Source organism: Acinonyx jubatus, chromosome E2 (assembly GCF_027475565.1).
Source record: "Acinonyx jubatus isolate Ajub_Pintada_27869175 chromosome E2, VMU_Ajub_asm_v1.0, whole genome shotgun sequence".
Lineage (NCBI taxonomy): Eukaryota > Metazoa > Chordata > Mammalia > Carnivora > Felidae > Acinonyx > Acinonyx jubatus.
The window spans coordinates 44,327,258-44,345,355 of NC_069396.1; the positions used below are offsets into that span (position 1 = coordinate 44,327,258).

At 39.1% G+C, this 18,098-nt stretch overlaps 1 protein-coding gene across 6 annotated transcripts in view; it reads left to right on the forward strand.

The window, feature by feature from the left end:
• Nucleotides 1–262: 262 nt before the first annotated feature.
• The window catches only part of ZFP14 (ZFP14 zinc finger protein), a 28,063-nt gene continuing 10,227 nt past the window's right edge, over nucleotides 263–18,098 (forward strand). For 2 of the 6 annotated variants that reach the window (XR_008293516.1, XM_053210226.1), the window contains exons 1-4: nucleotides 530–3,287; nucleotides 6,061–6,146; nucleotides 9,385–9,511; nucleotides 10,561–10,659. Coding sequence is in view for 5 of the 6 variants with exons in the window: in XM_053210226.1 (XP_053066201.1) it covers nucleotides 3,203–3,287; nucleotides 6,061–6,146; nucleotides 9,385–9,511; nucleotides 10,561–10,659 (397 nt within the window). In the remaining variant the exon portion in view is untranslated. The other 4 variants (XM_053210230.1, XM_053210228.1, XM_053210227.1 and 1 more) reach the window with 4 other exon arrangements.

Below are 18,098 nucleotides of genomic sequence, written 5' to 3' on the forward strand. Positions count from 1 at the left end.
TCACAACTGCAAGAAGGCGAAAAACCGAGAGGAGGAAGGAATGGAAGGCGGGAGAGCGAGCTAGCACGGGGGACCATTCCGTGTCGTCCTGCTCCCGGTTCTGTTATATCCTGGTTCTGTTTTAGTTCTGGGATATTTTTATTGAGCACTTGATGCATATATATTTGAGCATATATACTAAGCATCTGCTGCGCCCCTAGTACATACATTATGTGCTTGTTGGTGCCAAGTGCATTCTAAGCCATACTAGGGCTTCCTCAGCTACAAACACAAAACGGGCTCGCAGAACTCGCTTCGTCCATTCCTGGGCAGCCATGAAGCCCCTCCCCTAGTAGCCCACCGTCAAACCCTAAATGCCGCCCTGCGATCTAGCGCTCTCCCGCAGGCATTCGCGCTTGCGCACTCCGAGCAACAAGTTGGGGCGGGGGCGGGCCCTCCCTACCGAAGACTACATTTCCCACAGGCCTCTGCTCGTAGTTTCCTTCCGGCTTTCTTGCTGGTGTCGGCTCCGAGAGGTGAGTTGGTCGCGTGCATTGAGGAAATGGGCGCGGGGGCGGCGCGGGGGTGGCGCGGGCTTCTGTGTGAACTGGGTTGCAGTGACTGTGGAATTTGTGACGCTACTGGGCATTGGGTGCCCTGAGGCGTCCTTTCCCTTTCCGCTTAAGGGCCGCACAGATTTCTCGGCCCAGAATGGCTTCGAGTTAGATGCATGAACCCCAGAGTGAAGGCCCCCAACAAAAAGACGGTTTCGAGAACTGCTGCTCTCAGAACCACGGCTTAATCAGAGCTCCCTCGTAAAGGAAATTCGGAGACGGATTCCAGACGTGGCCTTTGTACTCGGCCTTTCTCTGAAGGCTGAGCTTTACCTCCCGGCTCCCTCTTTAATTTCCATCGGGTTATGTGCGTGGTGATGGTGGGAGCAAGTGTGATAGCGGGGGTGTGTTCTGAGTTAGCCAGGTCGGGCTGAGTTCCAAGAAAGGCTCAGTGTCTCAAGATTCCCGTCTTTTTTCCCCCAATCCTGCTGATCTTTAGGAAGGAGAGAAAGAGGAAATAACCATTTTTATGTCTATATCTATTTGTCTATCTAAAGTATATGAGGACGAATTTGTATTTCTTTGTTCCGTGAAATGTAACTTTTATTTTTCTGTGCATGGTTTAAAACCTTTGAGTCTCCTGAGAAAGAATAAAAATCAGTGCGGACTGAAAAGAGAAAAAGCATTTGCATTAATCAGGCTGGGAGACAGGAGACAGATAAAGCCAGCTGCAAAATAGAAATTATTATTTCATGCAGCAACTGTAAAATGCGATCACAACTCCCTCTTTGAGAGATTACAGCTGTTTTACCAGTGAAGCTCCACACTTGCTTTGCTATTTTTTATTTTTATTACTGGAGATACCCAATTGCTAAACTACCCTCCCTTCAAGATAGCACTTAGTCTCCAATTAATCCTAGCCTTTCCTAGTCTTACCTCAGAAACCAACCATTCTAGAATTGTTCCCCGCTTCCCATACATTCTCTTCAAAGTCCTTCAGCTGGAACTCAACCCTTTACAAAAGAGCTTTTCTTCTCCTCCTCCATTGCATTCCAACCCATCCTGTGGAATTTCCTCCCTCTCTTAAATCAATAAATCTGATTTTGTTGGACTCTACAGGCTTGTTCCAGGTAGTCTTTAACTGGTTAGGCTTTAACACGGGAAATATCCTATCCATCGACCTGGAGCTTTGCTCTTCTTTCCCAGTGAATGATAGGGGTGATGAGGTTACTTCCTGCCTCCTCTCCTGTGGGTATTCACATGAACATTTGGCAGTCATTTAATTCCTCCTGTGAGCTGTTGCTTTCTAATCATTTAAATGGCTTGCAAGTAAACCTCCTGAAGGGAGGCCAACTGCAGAGCTTTATTTTAGGCTTTGATTTGTTGAGAGGATTACAGTTCAGTTGGAATCATATGCTAGGTGTCTTTGATCTTCACCTCTGCCCTGAATTCACAAGCAGGGAAAGTTTGGAGATGGTTTAATTGGTGACAGGGTTTTCTGCTTTTGAGGCTTGTAAGGAGTTGCAGTGTGACAGGGTTTTTAAGGGAGAGTACTGTGTTAACAAGGGAAGGGAACAGAAGATGCTGGTAGAAATTTGAGAAATGGTTTGAAGTTTTTGACAACATGAGTTGTTTCAGGCCATATATTTATGTGGTTTTATGAGAGGCAGTTTAGTTATGGTACTAAATTACCAGTGTTCTAGTCCTAAAACTGTCAGTTAGAGCTGGGTGAATCAGAGTAATTTATTTCATTTCTTTGTGCTACAGTTCTTTCATCTTTAAGAGGATAATGACAGAACCTACTGTATAGGATTGCTTTGAATAGGTGAATTAATATATATAAAGTCCTAAGGGGCACCTGGGTGGCTCAGTCTTTGGGCGTCCAACTTCGGCTCAGGTCATCATCAGTTCGTGAGTTCCAGCCCCTCATCAGGGTCTGTGCTGACAGCTCGGATGAGACGTTTAAAAAAAATTCTGTGTCTCCGTCTCTCTCTCTCTGCCCCTCCCCCGCTCGCACTCTGTCTCTCTCTCTCAAAAATAAATAAAAATTACAAAAATAAAAAATAAAGTCCTCAGATAATGCTTGACACATAAAAAGTGTTCAGTAGATTTAATAGTTACTATTATGTTGTAATTCCATTTTTTTCACATTTGCTTCATCCATCCACATACTCCCTTTTGTAAATTGTTGTTAATCAAGAGGAATTGCTTATCAATATGAAGTTTGAAATTTATTAGCTAGCATTGTAAGAAAGAGCAAGGCTGAGCTCAAATTTTTTATGGAAGAAGAAAAGAGCAGAAGATAATTTTCTTTAATAATTAGGGAAAGAAGAGTATATAGTATTCTTCATCTTCAGTGCTATAGCTGACTTTTATTTAATGTTTATTTGCTACTTTAAGTGCTTTCTTATATGTAGTGTCTTATTTAATTCTTATAATAACCCTTTGAGATAGAATTTATAATTATCAACTTTTTTTTTTACAGGAGGCGACTAAGGCTGAAAAGTTAAGTAACATGTCCAAGATCACACAGTTAATAACTATCAGAGCTGAGATTTATATCCTGGAAGTGTCACACCAAAGCCCATTTTAGTAATTATAACAGTATACCAAGTCTCATCATTATGCATACTTAAAAAAATTCTTCCTGCCTTACTCAGTAACCTTTCATGATTGAAGGAAGAGATATTAATCTGATGACAGCTAGAATCATCAAGTTTTGTCCAGATTATACTGAAGCTATGAGGTCTGGAGGTAATGGATTTCCTACAGTAAGATTTATGCTGGGGTGCCTGGGTGGCTCATTTGGTTGAGTGTCTGACTTTGGTTCAGGTCATGGTCTCATGGTGTGTGGCTTTCAGCCCCAAGTTGGGCTCAGTGCTAACAGCTCAGAGCCTGGAGTCTGCTTCAAATTCTGTGTCTCTCCTGCTTGTGCTGTCTCTCTCTCTCTCTCTCTCTCTCTCTCTCTCTCTCTCCCCCCCTTCTTCCTCAAAAATAAACAAACTTAAAAAAAAAAAAACTGAAACATGAAAAAAAAGAATTTATAAAAAAAAGATTTGTCACATAGGTTTTTTTTAATTTTATTTTAATTCCAGTACAGTTATTGTCTCACAGTTTTTATTTTAATGATGATTTATACAAAGTCAGACTAGTAGGGCAAGGAAATACGATAGTTGTTGGAGGCTTCATAGGCATCTTAGCCTAGTGGATTGGCTCAGAAGCAAAATGAAGTCATTTCTAAGATATGAAAGGAAGCAGTAATGAGACAGCTGTCAGTACTTAAAATACATCAGTCAGGGACTTCTTACCATTGATTTCTAGATACTACTCCAGCATACATGGGCAAATTCAGTCATAGACTTGGTTCATGAATTAAAAGTTGAAGTAAAAAAGAAGTCACTCAGGAAAAACAGCTATTCTTAGAATATTGAGTTTTTTTTTTCTCAGGTCAACAGAAGACTGAAAGAAGACCTTGAAATGAGAAAATCTTTTCCTTATTTGGAGTATTTATGTGCTTTAATATGTTTAATGTGGTGGTGTGTGTTGCTGGCTCTTACTGGAAACATTTTAACTGTTTCTCCTAGGTATACATGTGATTTTTTCTGTCAAAATAGTGTAATACTACAGATGTTGGGATTTTTTTGTAAACACACTGGTTTCACCCATTTCATCAAAATTAGGGCAACATTATCACTTTAAAAAAATTTTTTTTAAGGTTTATTTTTGACAGAGAGAGAGACAGAGCATGAGCGGGGGAAGGGCAGAGAGAGGGAGACAGAATCTGAAGCAGGCTCCAGGCTGTCAGCACAGAGCCCGACGCAGGGCTCAAACTCACAGACCGCGAGATCATGACCTGAGCCAAAGTCGGACGCTTAACCGACTGAGCCACCCAGGCACCCAACATCATCACTTTTTAATATTTGCGTAGTTTTCAGTGGTGTAGATGCATTACTGTTTAATAATTTTCCCAGTTAGATTCTTTTCAGCTTTTATTCATTGTAAACCTTATCTGTCAGCATATCTCTGCAGACATCTTCATGTACATGTGTGAGTAGTTCCTTTATTTTTTGGGTAATGTTTATTTATATTTGAGAGAGAGAGAGTGCAAGCGGGGGAGGAGCAGAGAGTGAGGGATACACAGAATTCGAAGCAGGCTCCAGGCTCCACGCTGTCAGCACAAAGCCCAACGTGGGGCTCAAATTCACGAAACTGTGAGATAATGTCCTGTGCCGAAGTTGAACGCTTAACTGATTGAGCCACCCAGGTGCCCAATCCTAGGCAGGCTCCACACTGCCAGCGCAGAGCCCGATGTGGGACTCAAACTCATGAACCATGAGATCATGACCTGAGCCGAAGTCAGACGCTCAACCAACTGAGCCACCCAGACACTCTAGGAGTAGTTCCTGTAGTTTCAAATGAAGCTCTGGGAACTGGTTCACAGGATTTGTATAGTTATAACATTTAAATGCCGCCTCACATAGTTCTAAATTTGGGCCAAGGTAGTGTCCATTTTCTCATGACCTTGCTAATAAGGGACATCATCAGTCTTTTAGACCTTCCAGTCATGTCACTGTAAAAATAAATTGTTTTTTGTTTTATATACATCTTCGTAATTAGTAGTGAGGTTTAATATCTTTTGAAAGGTTATTTCTATTTTTTATTGAATTGCCCTTGGTCAGGTTCCACTCAATGAAATAGAAATCTAGTCTTGAGAGGCAAAAACCTAAAGTTGAAAGGTAGTGTTTTAGTTAGAGAAATGTGGACTCAAAACAAAGCTTTGCCACTTGATGGCTGTGACTTTGGGCAAACGATTTCCCCCCTGAGCATTAGTTTCCTGATCTCTTGAGAGATGAGAATACATTGCAGAGCAGTGCTGAGGGTCATCAGATGATGTATATGAAGCACCCAGCACGTAACAGTTCTCAATGAATGGTGGTGGTTGACTGACTGCAGTGATCAGGGATCCCCTTGTCTCCACCTTGGATACTGAAAGAGAGGGGGAACGTGCACAGGCTGTCATGGTATGAGAGGTCCTGATTGGGAAACAGAGTAGTGAGTGGTCTTGGCTGGGGAAAGGCCAGTGCAGTTTTACAGTGGTAGCAGCTGCCAGGCTCAGTCTGTGGTTTTCAGTCTTCGTATTTAGGAAGTTCAGACAGGATCCTGGAGGGCTCAAGAGGCCGTATATGGATGGTATCGCATTTTCTCAGCCCTGAAAATTTGTACTGGAGGGAGGAGGAGTCCAATGTCAGGACCAGATCCACATTACTAGATAGGAAACTGGTCACAAGTCCTCAGAAGTGTTTGGGCTTTTACATCAAATCCATTATTGTTCAGCTGGGTTCCTTCAAGGCTTGGATTTCTTCAGACTCCTACTCTCCTCCAGGTTTTGTGGGTATGGGATCAGGGTGAGTAGAGTAGTGGGGAGTAGTTAAGAAGTAGGAATGGAAAAGAAAAAAGCTCATGTTAACATTAAGTCCTTTTGGAATCTCTGAGGTACATTTGGTTTCATGGCCTCTTTTTCTTCCAGATCTGGCTTATCTGGACTCTGCGGTTCTCCAAAGAGAAATCTGGAAAAGGACTGACCAGTTCTTGCATTTTGAAACCATGGCCCATGTAAGTTATGTTTTTTTTTTCCTTTTTGAAATATTGTTGATCTCTAGGTCATGTGTACATACTTGTTCCTTATCTTGAAGCTCTTATTTAACAGAACTCCATCCAAGAACATGCTGTCATTCCTGTGAGGATTGGGGACCGACAGCCCAGTGTCCTTTCTATATGCCCTTCCATTTTTTTCCACTGATATGAACTGTCTCCTAGCTACTACAAAATCTGTCAAGAGCCATGAGCAAGCAAAAGTGAAATGCCTTGAGAAAAATGCAGGCATTCTCTGCAGAATGTCCCCTTGTTAACATTTCCCAATAAACAGCTTTTGATTTTAATATTTAAACTTCAGAGTAAGTTTATTTCTCTGAATACAATGATTTTTAGTCTGGTTTTATGTAGGAAAAATTTGTATCCCCAATACACAATTTGACATCTTTTCAAAGTTTTTTGAACTTTTTATTGGCATATAACATACATAGAGGAAAGTGCATGAATCATAAGTATGTAGCTGAATGAATTATCATAAATTGAGCACATCTATGCTGTCAGCACTCAGGTTGAGAAAGAGAATATTACAGGTACCTCAGATGCCCCCTCTTTCAGTCACTCCCTACCCACCCCGCCCAGATACAACCACTGTCCTGACTTCTAACACCGTAAATGAATTTGCCATTTTTAGAACTTTGTGTAAGTGAAATTATATAGTTCAGTGCCGCCTTTTTTTTAACGAAAAATAATGTGTGGGAGAGTCTTGTTATATTTCAAACATAGTTGCTAGACTGTTAGAACCACCTGCAGATGTTTTGAGATGCATACAGATATCATTAAAGAGGATGTGTGATAAAGGAGGTGTCAGAACAGCATACTGAGTGTGAGACATCCCGTTGTTATGTTCTTGTTAGAAATGCATTTTCATAGTGCACTTAACATGTAGCCCCTGTGTAGTATAAAATGAGTTTCTAAAAAGTTGGGAAAGTATTGAAGAAATTGTGGGGAAAGAAACAAAGCAAGTGAGAAAAGTGAATTCAGTAAAAGAGAAAAATACAAAAGATGTGTGCTCAGTAACCCATGTGTACTATAATTCTATACTGGAGGGAAATGGAGGCTAGTTGGAGACTTGGAATTGATTTATAATGCAGTGTAATTCTTTGCTTCTAAGTGATGGGAAAATAAGCACCTGTTTGATGATGTAGTATTAGAATGTCTGATATTCAGGGATGGGTTATTGATATTAAGTGAGAGATCCTTGTTTTGAATTTTCTCTGAAGATCTGTGGTTTGATGAAAGAGAATTTGGTCCTATTTGTTTACAGGGAAAACTCCAGATTTCTCCACAGAGTTGTTTTCCAAGTACATATGATGAGGCTTAGTATTGATTGGTCTCAGTCTCTGTATGTGTTGAGATCTTATGGTATGAAAGGCTTTTCGGATTGGGTGGATTAGGTAAGGGCTGTAATTGGGGCCTTGTATTGTAAGGCGTAAAATTTCACGTGCCGACCTGATACCTTTATCAGGGCTCCAGAGGCCTAAATGTGAGTTCCCTGCTCTTGTCAGAGCAGAAAAGACTCCCCACAGCTAGTTTTCCTATCAGGCAGATGACCTAAACCCTTCCTGGTTCTCACTGTAAAGGGTTTCACCTTCCTGCCAGCACACAGAATTATTCAGACAAGCCAATCACATTCTGTGAGAATCAGGGACACCTTACCCTCTTTTTACTACAAAGCCTGCCTCCCACAGACCCTGCTTGTTCACTCCATTCCTGAGTGCAACCCCTGTGTGGCCCTGCATGATGTGTGGTGCCCTCCTACCCCGGGCTGTGAGTATACATGTCTGATAAATGCTGTCAATCTCATCTGTCCAGCATCCGGTATTGAGCCACCTCATACTGATTAGGGCAAGGGATCTCTCCCTCGCCAGTGCCTGTGATTCAGAAGTAATCAGCAGAACTGCGAATAGAGAGATCAAGAATCATCTCCTGTAAACCCTGAGAGAAGAATACCAGGAGCAAAGTTCCTTGTGTAGTTTTATAGGATGTACTGGTTTAGAGCAAGGTTTCTCAACCTTGGGACTATTAATATTTTGAGCCAGAGAATCTTTTATTGTGGGGGCTGTCTTTTACATTGTGGGATGTCTCAGAGTATCCCTGGTCTTTACCAACTAGATGCCTGTAACACTCACACCCTTTCCCCCCAGTTGTGACGACCAAAACTGTCTCCATACATGGTCAGTTGTCTTCTGGGGAGTAAAATCATGCCTTAGTGAAAACACTGGTCCAGGGTGATATCATCATGGTTCAGTGTCCTCTAACTAGGAATGAGGAAGGGTGTTCGGTGAGGGGTGGTAGATGATAAAGAGTAAGGTCATCTAGGTGCATAAGTAATAGACAATGTAGGCTGTGAGAGCTGAGGAAGATTTTTGAAATTGTATTGAAATAAAATATCTGAATAGGAAAAGAGAATGGTTGAATCTGATATATTAAAAATGTGGACTGGCATGTAGCAATTATTTTAAAGTTTACTAAAGAATTGGTCCTTAGGGCGCCTGGGTGGCTCAGTCGGTTGAGCGTCCAGCTTTAGCTCAGGTCATGATCTCACACTCCATGAGTTCGAGCCCCGCGTTGGGCTCTGTGCTGACAGCTCAGAGCCTAGAGCCTGCTTCAGATTCTGTGTCTCCCTCTCTCTCTGCCCCTCCGCTGCTCATGCTCTGTCTCTCTCTGTCTCAAAAATAAATAAAAACATTTAAAAAAAAAAGAATTGGTCCTTATAGGGAAAATCTGACTTTATGATTAACTTGAGTCTGTTTTCTTAGAAGAGGTATTGTACGTTTGGGACCAGTTTTTATCAATATTTTTTTCATGATCATTAAAGGGCAAAGAAGGTGGAAGACATATTTTCCATGAATTTGTGGTGGAGACACATAGCTTGCTGAAGGCTTGTGTATACTGTTTCATTTAATTGGGACTTTTTTGGGTCATTTTATTCATTTCCAGATATTTTGGGGTACAAAATTAATCTTATCTTCAACCACAGGACTATTCAAGACACGTAGCACTGTGCTTCAGTGATACCAATTTTCTTACTGTTCCCTATACATACATTTTTAGCCCTACCCTATTTGCTTGTTATGTGGCCCCTTCTCTGCATTGCAGTCCTCGATCTTTTAAGTCTTCTTTTCTTTTAAGAAGTATTTCATTTATTTTTACAGGTAATACATGAGGTGTTTTTTGTTTCTGTTTGTTTTTTTTTCAGGGTTCAGTGACATTCAGGGATGTGGCCATAGACTTCTCACAGGAAGAATGGGAATTCCTGGACTCGGCTCAAAGAGACTTATATAGGGATGTGATGTGGGAGAATTATAGTAATTTCATCTCACTTGGTAAGGCTATTTATCCCAAATTACGTTGGCTTTCTCTTCTGCCAATTTCAGGACTATGATTTGAGAAACAAGATATTTTTTTTCTCTGTGTTCCAAAGGAATGGTTTCAGCGTTGTTAGTTTGGAAATAGGCCACTTCATCGCTTTCATCCTGCTATATCCTTCATATTTTCTCCAGTCTCTGTAATTTCCTTGTTTCACTGATATCCAAGGGACTGGGTTTGAATTCTGGATTGCTTACAACAGAAGCATTGTCCAAGAAATCAGATTTTATATTATATTTGAGCCCAGATTTGATACAAATGCTCAACACTCTTTCCTAATCCACCTGCAAGAAGAATACCTAAACATAGGGGTTTTGAGTCTGTCTAAAAACCAGGGGAGCCTGTAGAACTTATACAGCACGAAATGGATTCACAAACTTCAAGTAAATGCATTCTGTTTCTTATAACAGAGATATTCAGTTCTACATGCTTTGAGGTTGAAATTTAAAATCTAAGAACTTTGCACTTAACATTGAATGGATAATCCTATAAAGGATCAGAAGATGTGTCAGGAAGATACTCTCCTTTCAGCAAATTGATAATGATAAAAAAGTTAATACACTCACATATTATATGTATATATACATATAACTGCATATACTTGTGCTTAGATACTATTCTTAGTATTGTGCATTATTAATTAATTATCACAACTCTGTAAGAAATATACTATCATTATCCTCATTTCAGATGAGAAAACTTAGGCATAAGAGGTTAATAATTTGCTGAGGTAACACAGCAACAAAGGCAGGATTTGAATTCAGGCAGTCTGGATCCAGATTCTTACTGCCTCTCAAGAGAGTTTGTATGAGTTTAAATTATATTAAGTCCTGTTCGTAACCGTCTATTCCTAAGGTTACCCTAATATGAGTGTTCTTCAACTCCCTTGCATTTCTTCACTCTTAGGCTCCATAAAGTACCATTTTGATCTGTAATTAATGACAAATTTAACCAAATTTGAACCTGACTTTTGGACTTACAGTTTCATGTCACATTACCTTTTAAGCAGAACCTTCCATTTCTAAACCAGATGTGATTACCTTATTGGATGAAGGGAAGGAGCCCTGGATGGTTATAAGGGAAGGGACCAGAAGACACTACCCTGGTGAGTGAGGGCTGAGCAGGATGGGGAATTAATTACTACAGGTAATAGCTAAACCTGTTAGCCTTGAGAGGTTGTTGGAAATCTCTCTTTGAGAGCCCATGGCCTATGGAGAAAAGGCCTGAGACCTGGGAAACAAATTAAAATCTTTTTTTTTTTTATGTTTATTTATTTTTGAGAGAGAAAGAGAGATACAGAGTGCAAGCAGGGGAGGGCAGAGAGAGAGGGAGACACAAAATCCAAAGCAAGCTCCAGGCTCTGAGCTGTCAGCACAGAGCCCAATATGGAGCTCAAACTCATGAACCATGAGATCATGACCTGAGCTGAAGTCGGACGCTTAACGAACTGAGCCATCCAGGCGCTCCCAAATGAAAATCTTTTAAGACTAGACTCCAAAGGAGCTGCCTGTTGACCTGTATTACAACTCTTCTCATCTCTCATATTTTTCTCCTACTACAAAGAGAGCAGCTATTCTCAATGGAAGATAAAAAGATGATAATAAATATGAGGTGAAATCAACAAGATAGAAAAAGTAGAAGAAAATTAATAAAGCCAAAAGTTGATTTCTTGAAAAGATCAACAAAATTGGTAAATACCTAGCTTGACTCATTTAGAAAAAAAGTGCTCACTTTGGCAATACATGTTCTAAAAAAAAGAAAAAAAGAAACACAACATCAGTTTTTAACACTAGGAATGAAAGAGTAACAGAGTTATTGCTTCACATCCTCTAGCCATTAAAAGAATAATAAAAGAATACCATGAATAATTTTATGCCAATAAAATGGACATCTTAAGTGAAATGGAAAAATTCCTTGAAAAACGTAATTACCAGAACTGACACAAGAAAAAAAATACAAGTAACTTTATATCTATTAAAATAATTTAATTCATAATCAGAAATCTTTCCACAAAGAAAACACCAGGCTCACATGGCTTCACTGGTGAATTCTATTAAGTATTTAAGGAAGAAATACCAGCAATTTTAACAAATTCCTTCATAAGAGGAAAGAGCTCTCAACTCATTTTCTGAGAATAGCATAAATGTTACAGTGTGTCCTGACAAGGAAATCACTGAAGGGGGGGAAAATTGCAGACTTATTATCCTTCATGAACATAGATATAAAATCATAAGAAAATGTTAGTAAATCATATTCAGTAATATATAAAAATGATCAAGTACGGTTTATTCCAGGAATGCAAGCTTGGTTTAACATTCTAGAATTAATGTAAAAAAAAATTATGTGTAATTCGCTGTATTAACAGAAATGAGGGAAACCATGTGATCGTGTCCATAGATGTAAAAATAGTATATAACAAAATTCAACATCCATTCATGATAAAAATTTCAGGAAACCAAAAACTGAAGGGAGCTTCCTCAAAAAATACTGCTAAAAAAAATTACTACATTATAAACTTCATCATACTTGATTAAAGAATCCCCGGGGCGCCTGGGTGGCGCAGTCGGTTAAGCGTCCGACTTCAGCCAGGTCACGATCTCGCAGTCCGTGAGTTCGAGCCCCGCATCAGGCTCTGGGCTGATGGCTCAGAGCCTGGAGCCTGTTTCCGATTCTGTGTCTCCCTCTCTCTCTGCCCCTCCCCCGTTCATGCTCTGTCTCTCTCTGTACCAAAAAAAAATAAATAAACGTTGGAAAAAAAAAAAAAAAAAAAAAGAATTCCCCCCTAAGATTGGGAGCAAGGCAAGAGTGCCTACGTTTCCCGTATCTGCTTAACACTGTATTGAAGGTCCTAGCATTGCAATACAACAAGAAAAATAAGAGACATGAAATAAAAAAGAAGTTAAACTCTCTTTGGAGATTGCATGATTACGTACATAGAAAATCCTAACGAATCAAAACAAGTACTCAATAAATGATCACAGTAAGATCACAGAATGCAAGGTTAATATACAAAAATCAATTATATTTTTATATACTGGTAGTGAAAAAATTAGGAAAGTAAGGTAAATTAAGTCAATTAAAAAATTGCAAGCAAATTAAGTCAGTTTACAATAGTGTCAACAAAAAATACTAAGGAATAAATTTGATAAAACATGTAAGACCTCTATGCTAAAAGTCATGGAACATTCCTAAGAGAAAGACCTGAAATGAAGAGAGACCTTTTTGGGGATGAGAAAACTCAGTATTGTTAAAATGTCAATTTTATAGATTTTAAGAATCTGATTCCAAAATCTATATGACAAAACAATGGACTTAGCATTTCTAAAGTAATCTTGGAAAAGGAAGAATATGTTATAGGACTTAGACTACATGACTTCAAGATACTTCAAGATTTATTATATAACTATGGTAATCGAGACATTGAGTATTAGATAAGGTATAAGTAGAAGATAAGTATTAGATCAACAAACAGGACAGAACAGAGATCCTAGAGGTGGAACTTACACATACTTAAAAGACCATTTATTTTTTTCCTTTTGAGGAAAGGAAATTTTTTTTCAACAAATGGTGCTGGAATAACCGGGAAAACAAGTCTTGACCCCTACTTCATTCGAAAATTAATTTAAGATGGGGGTGCCTGGGTGGCTCAGTCTATTAAGCGTCTGACTCTTGATTTCAGTTCAGGTCATGATCTCGCAGTTTTGAGTTTGAGCCCTGCATCAGGCTGTGTGCTGACAGCACAGGGCCTGCTTGTGTTTCTCTGTCTCCATCTCTCTCTGTCCCTTCCCAGCTCATGCACTCTCTCTCTCTCAAAATAAAGAAATAAACTTAAAAAAATTAATTTAGGATGCATTTTAGACTTAAATATAAAAACTAAACATAAAAAATATAAAAAGCCAGATATATGGGTGCCTGGGTGGCTCCGTCGGTTAAGCGTCCAACTTCAGCTCAGGACTTCAGCTCAGGTCATGATCTCATGGTTTGTGGGTTTGAGCCCCATGTCAGGCTCTGTGCTGACAGCTTGGAGCCTGGAACCTGCTTTGGATTCTGTGTCTCCCTCTCTCTCTGCCCCTCCTCTGCTCATGCTCTGTCTCTCTCTGTCTCTCAAAAATAAATAAATGTTAAAAAAATTTTTTTAAAAGAAAAGCCAGATATAGAAGTTAACTATATGGGTGCCAGGTGGCTCAGTTGGTTGAGCATCTGACCATTGATTTCAGCTCAGGTCATGATCCCAGGGTCGTGGGATTGAACCCCGCATCATTGTTTGTGCTGAGCGTGGAGCCTGCTTGAAATTCTCTTTCTCTCTCCCTCTGCTCCTCTCCCCAAATTTCACATGCTCGCTCACTGTCTCTCTCAAAAAAAGTTAAATATAAAAAATAAAAAGTTTTAAAACTAAATATAAATTTTATATAAAAAATATGAAAGCTAGGGGTGCCTGGCTAGTTCAGTTGGAGAAGCATGTGACTCTTGATCTTGGGGTTTGAGCCCCATGTTGGGTGTAGGAATTAGTAGAAAAAATTAAAAATCACCTTTAAAAAATATATGAAAGCTAAATATAAAGCTTTTAGAGGAAAACTTTTAGAGGAAAACTAGGAGAATGACTTAGTAGTAAGCAAAGTCTTCTTAGGTAAAGGCAATAACCATAAAAATAAAAAATTGACAAATCAGACCTTATCCAAATTGAAAACTTTAATATACCAGTAAAAAAATTATACCAATAAAAATAGATAAGTCACAGACTGAGAGAAAATAGCAAGAAAACATATCCAACAAAGGAACAACGTATACTACAATTCAACACCATAATGATAACCCAAATAAGAATGGGTAAAAGTTACATCTATACCATGGAATAATGCTCAGCAATAAAAAGAAAGAAACTATTGATAGATGCGATAGCTTAAGTGAACCTCAAGGTAATTGTGAATCTCAAGGTAATTATGCTGAGTGAGAAAAACCAATCACAAAAAGCTATATACCACATGACCTTAATTATGTAACATTTATGAAATATCAAAATTGTAGAGGGGCGCCTGGGTGGCTCAGTCGGTTGAGCGTCCAACTTCGGCTCAGGTCATGATCTCGTGTTCTGTGAGTTCAAGCCCCGTGTCAGGCTCTGTGCTGACAGCTCAGAGTCTGGAGCCTGCTTCTGATTCTGTGTCTTCCTCTCTCTCTGCCCCTCCCCCACTCATGCTTTGTCTCTCTCTCTCTCTGTGTCAAAAATAAATATGAATAAACATTTAAAAAAAAATTTTTTTTTAATTGTAGAGATGAAAATGAATTAATCATTGCCAAGGGTTAGGATATAGAAAAGTGAAGGGGAGTTTAGGGCCATAAAGGAGTAACATAAGGGAGTCTTGTGGTTATGGTACAGTGAGTACTCGTTTGTGATGGTGATTATTCAAGTTTATGATAAATTTTTTAAGTTTTTTTTTTATTTTTTTTTATTGGTGGGTGGTGGGGAAGGGGCAAAAAGAGAGGGGGACAAAGGATCTGAAGCAGACTCTCCGAGAACAGCAGAGAACCCGACACGGGGCTCCAACTCACAAACTGTGAGGTCATGACCTGAGTTGAAGGCAGACATTTAACTGACTGCCACCCAGGCACCCACCCTACATGATAAAATTTTTTAATTGCATAGGACCATATACAGTTGAGCCTTGAACAATATGCATTTGAACTGTGTGGGTCCACTTATACATGGATTTTTTCCAATAAATATAGTACAATACTATAAATGGATTTTCTCTTCCATGTTTTTCTTCCTTATGTTTCTCTTAACATTTTCTAGCTCACTTTATCATAAGAATACAGTATATACTATCACATATAAAATATGTGTTAATCAAATGTTTACTGTGTCAGTAAGGCTTCTGGTCAACACTGGGCTATTAGTTGTTTCTGGGGAGTCAAAAGTTTACTCAGATTTTCAATTGCATGGGGAGTTGGCATCCCTAACCCTGCATTATTCAGGGTCAACTCTACATACACACAAGGGCGTGTATAACTGGTGAAATCTAAATGAGCTCTATGGATTATACCAGTGTTAATTCTTGGTTTGACTATTATTCTATAGTTATGTAAGATGTTAACATTGAGAGAGGCTGGGTGAAGGTTGCGTGAGACTTTGCTGTTATTTCTTTGTAGCCTCCTAAGAATCTACAGTTATTTTAAACTAAGAAGTAAACAAAAATGTCCCATTAGGGATGATGAGTAAAAGATTTAAACAAAGAGAGGGGCTACTCTTTTTTATGATCAGTGACTATAATTCATTTATATCTGAATCTGTTGTATTAACTTGAGCTGCCATAACAAAATACAATAGATGGGGTGATTTAAACAACAGAAACTTGGTTTTACCTATAGTTGTGGAGGCTGGAAATCTGAGATTAGCATTTGGGTGCTCTAGTAAGGGCTGTCTTCCCGGCTTGCAGATCATCCCTTCTCATATTGTCCTCATATGCCAGAGAGAGAGAGAGAGAGAGAGAGAGAGACAGATCTCTTAACAAGGCCACCAGTCCTATTGGATTAGGAGCCTAATGACTTCATTTAACCTTAATTACCTCTAAAAGCACCATTGCCGAATACAGTCACATTGGCTGGTTAGGGCTTTAGTGTATAACTTTGGAAGGACACAATTCAGTCCATAGCAGTATCTATCTATATAGGATCCAGTTTCTTTCCAGGTTCTGTTTTGATTAGTTTAAATGTCTTTGGTTGCCTAAAAATGTATTCGTTCATTGAGTACCCAATTTAGCACTGTGCTGGACACCAGTGGAACAATTGTGAACAAGAATGATAGGTTCCAGCAGTCAGTTTATGTTTTAACAGGAGTAGGACATTAAGTAAACAAGTAAATGAATAAATAATATTAGGTGGTGACAAGTATTATTAAGAAAAGTGAGGGGCTCTTGGGAGACTCAGTTGGTTAAGTGTCTCACTCTGGAGATGGAACCTTGCATCAGGCTCTGCACTGACAGCACAGAGCCTGCTTAGGATTCTCTCTCGCCCCTCCCCTCCACCGCCTGTGTGCATGTGCTCTCTCTCTCTCAAGCTTAAAAAAGTGAGAAGAGTAAGGGAATAGAAATTAGCAGGTGTAGACAGGTTTATTTTAGGCTGGTTAGGCTTTTTGAAGAGGCAATAGTTGAGTGGAGACATGAAAAAGAACTCAGGTTATAGGAATATCTAAAGCAAAAGCAGATCTAGGGGCATCTGGGTGGCTCAGTCAGTTTGGCGTCTGACTTTGGTTCAGGTCATGATCTCACAGTTGTGAGTTCGAGCCCCACGTCACGTCAGGCTCTGTGCTAACAACTCAGAGCCTAGAGCCTGCTTCGGATTCTGACTCCTCCTCTCTCTCTTTGCCCCTCCACCACTTACGCTCTGTCTTTCTTTCACCCTCTCTCAAAAATAAACAAACATTAAAAAAAAAAAAGTTCTGATAGAACAGCAAATGTAACAGCCTTGGGTTGGGAGTTGGAAGTTTTGTGTTTGAGGAAAAGCAAGAAGGCCAGGATGATTAGGATGATTATCCAAAGTTAAGGCACATGACTTTTTTTTTAATTTTTAATTTTTAATTTTATTTATTTATTTATTTATCTATTTATCTATTTATTTTTTTTTTTTAAATATGAAATTTATTGTCAAATTGGTTTCCATACAACACCCAGGGCTCATCCCAACAGGTGCCCTCCTCAATACCCATCACCCCCCCCCCACCCCCCATCAACCCTCAGTTCTCAGTTTTTAAGAGTCTCTTATGTTTTGGCTCCCTCCCTCTCTAACCGTTTTTTTTTTTCCTTCCCCTCCCCCATGGTCTTCTGTTAAGTTTCTCAGGATCCACAGTAAGAGTGAAAACATGGTATCTGTCTTTCTCCGTATGACTTATTTTACTTAGCCTAACACTCTCCAGTTCCATCCACGTTGCTACAAAAGGCCATATTTCATTCTTTCTCATTGCCACGTAGTATTCCATTGTGTACATAAACCACAATTTCTTTATCCATTCAACAATAGCCAAATTATGGAAACGTACTTTAAAAAAAAAAAAGAAGAATAGTTTCAAAGTCTCTTCATGTCCCCAGTGTTTCCTCACTAAGCTAAATCTAGCTTTCTGGTGAAGAAATATATTTTATCATGTTAAGGAAGTAACTATACATTCCTGTTATTTTGAGTGCTTTAAAAATAAGGAATGAGTGTTGAATTATGTGAGATACCTTTCCAGTGTCTGTAGAAACAATTACATGATTTTTTATCCTTAGAATAATTAATATGATAAATTATTTTAGATTTCCTAGTATTGAACTGCCCTTGCATTCCTAAAATAAGCCACAGTTAGCTGTATTTTCTTTCATGTGCTGTAGGTGTTTTTGAATGAATTTTTGTAAGTGATATTGACATATAGTTTACTAGGTTTTTGTTTCATTTTTAAACTCACTTTAAAATAACTTGGAATTCTTTTTTGTAATGTTCTGGGCCATTTTATAATTGGGCTCTGTGCTTTCTAAAGTTTTTATAATCTTCAGAGTAGTTTTTAGGTCTTTGATT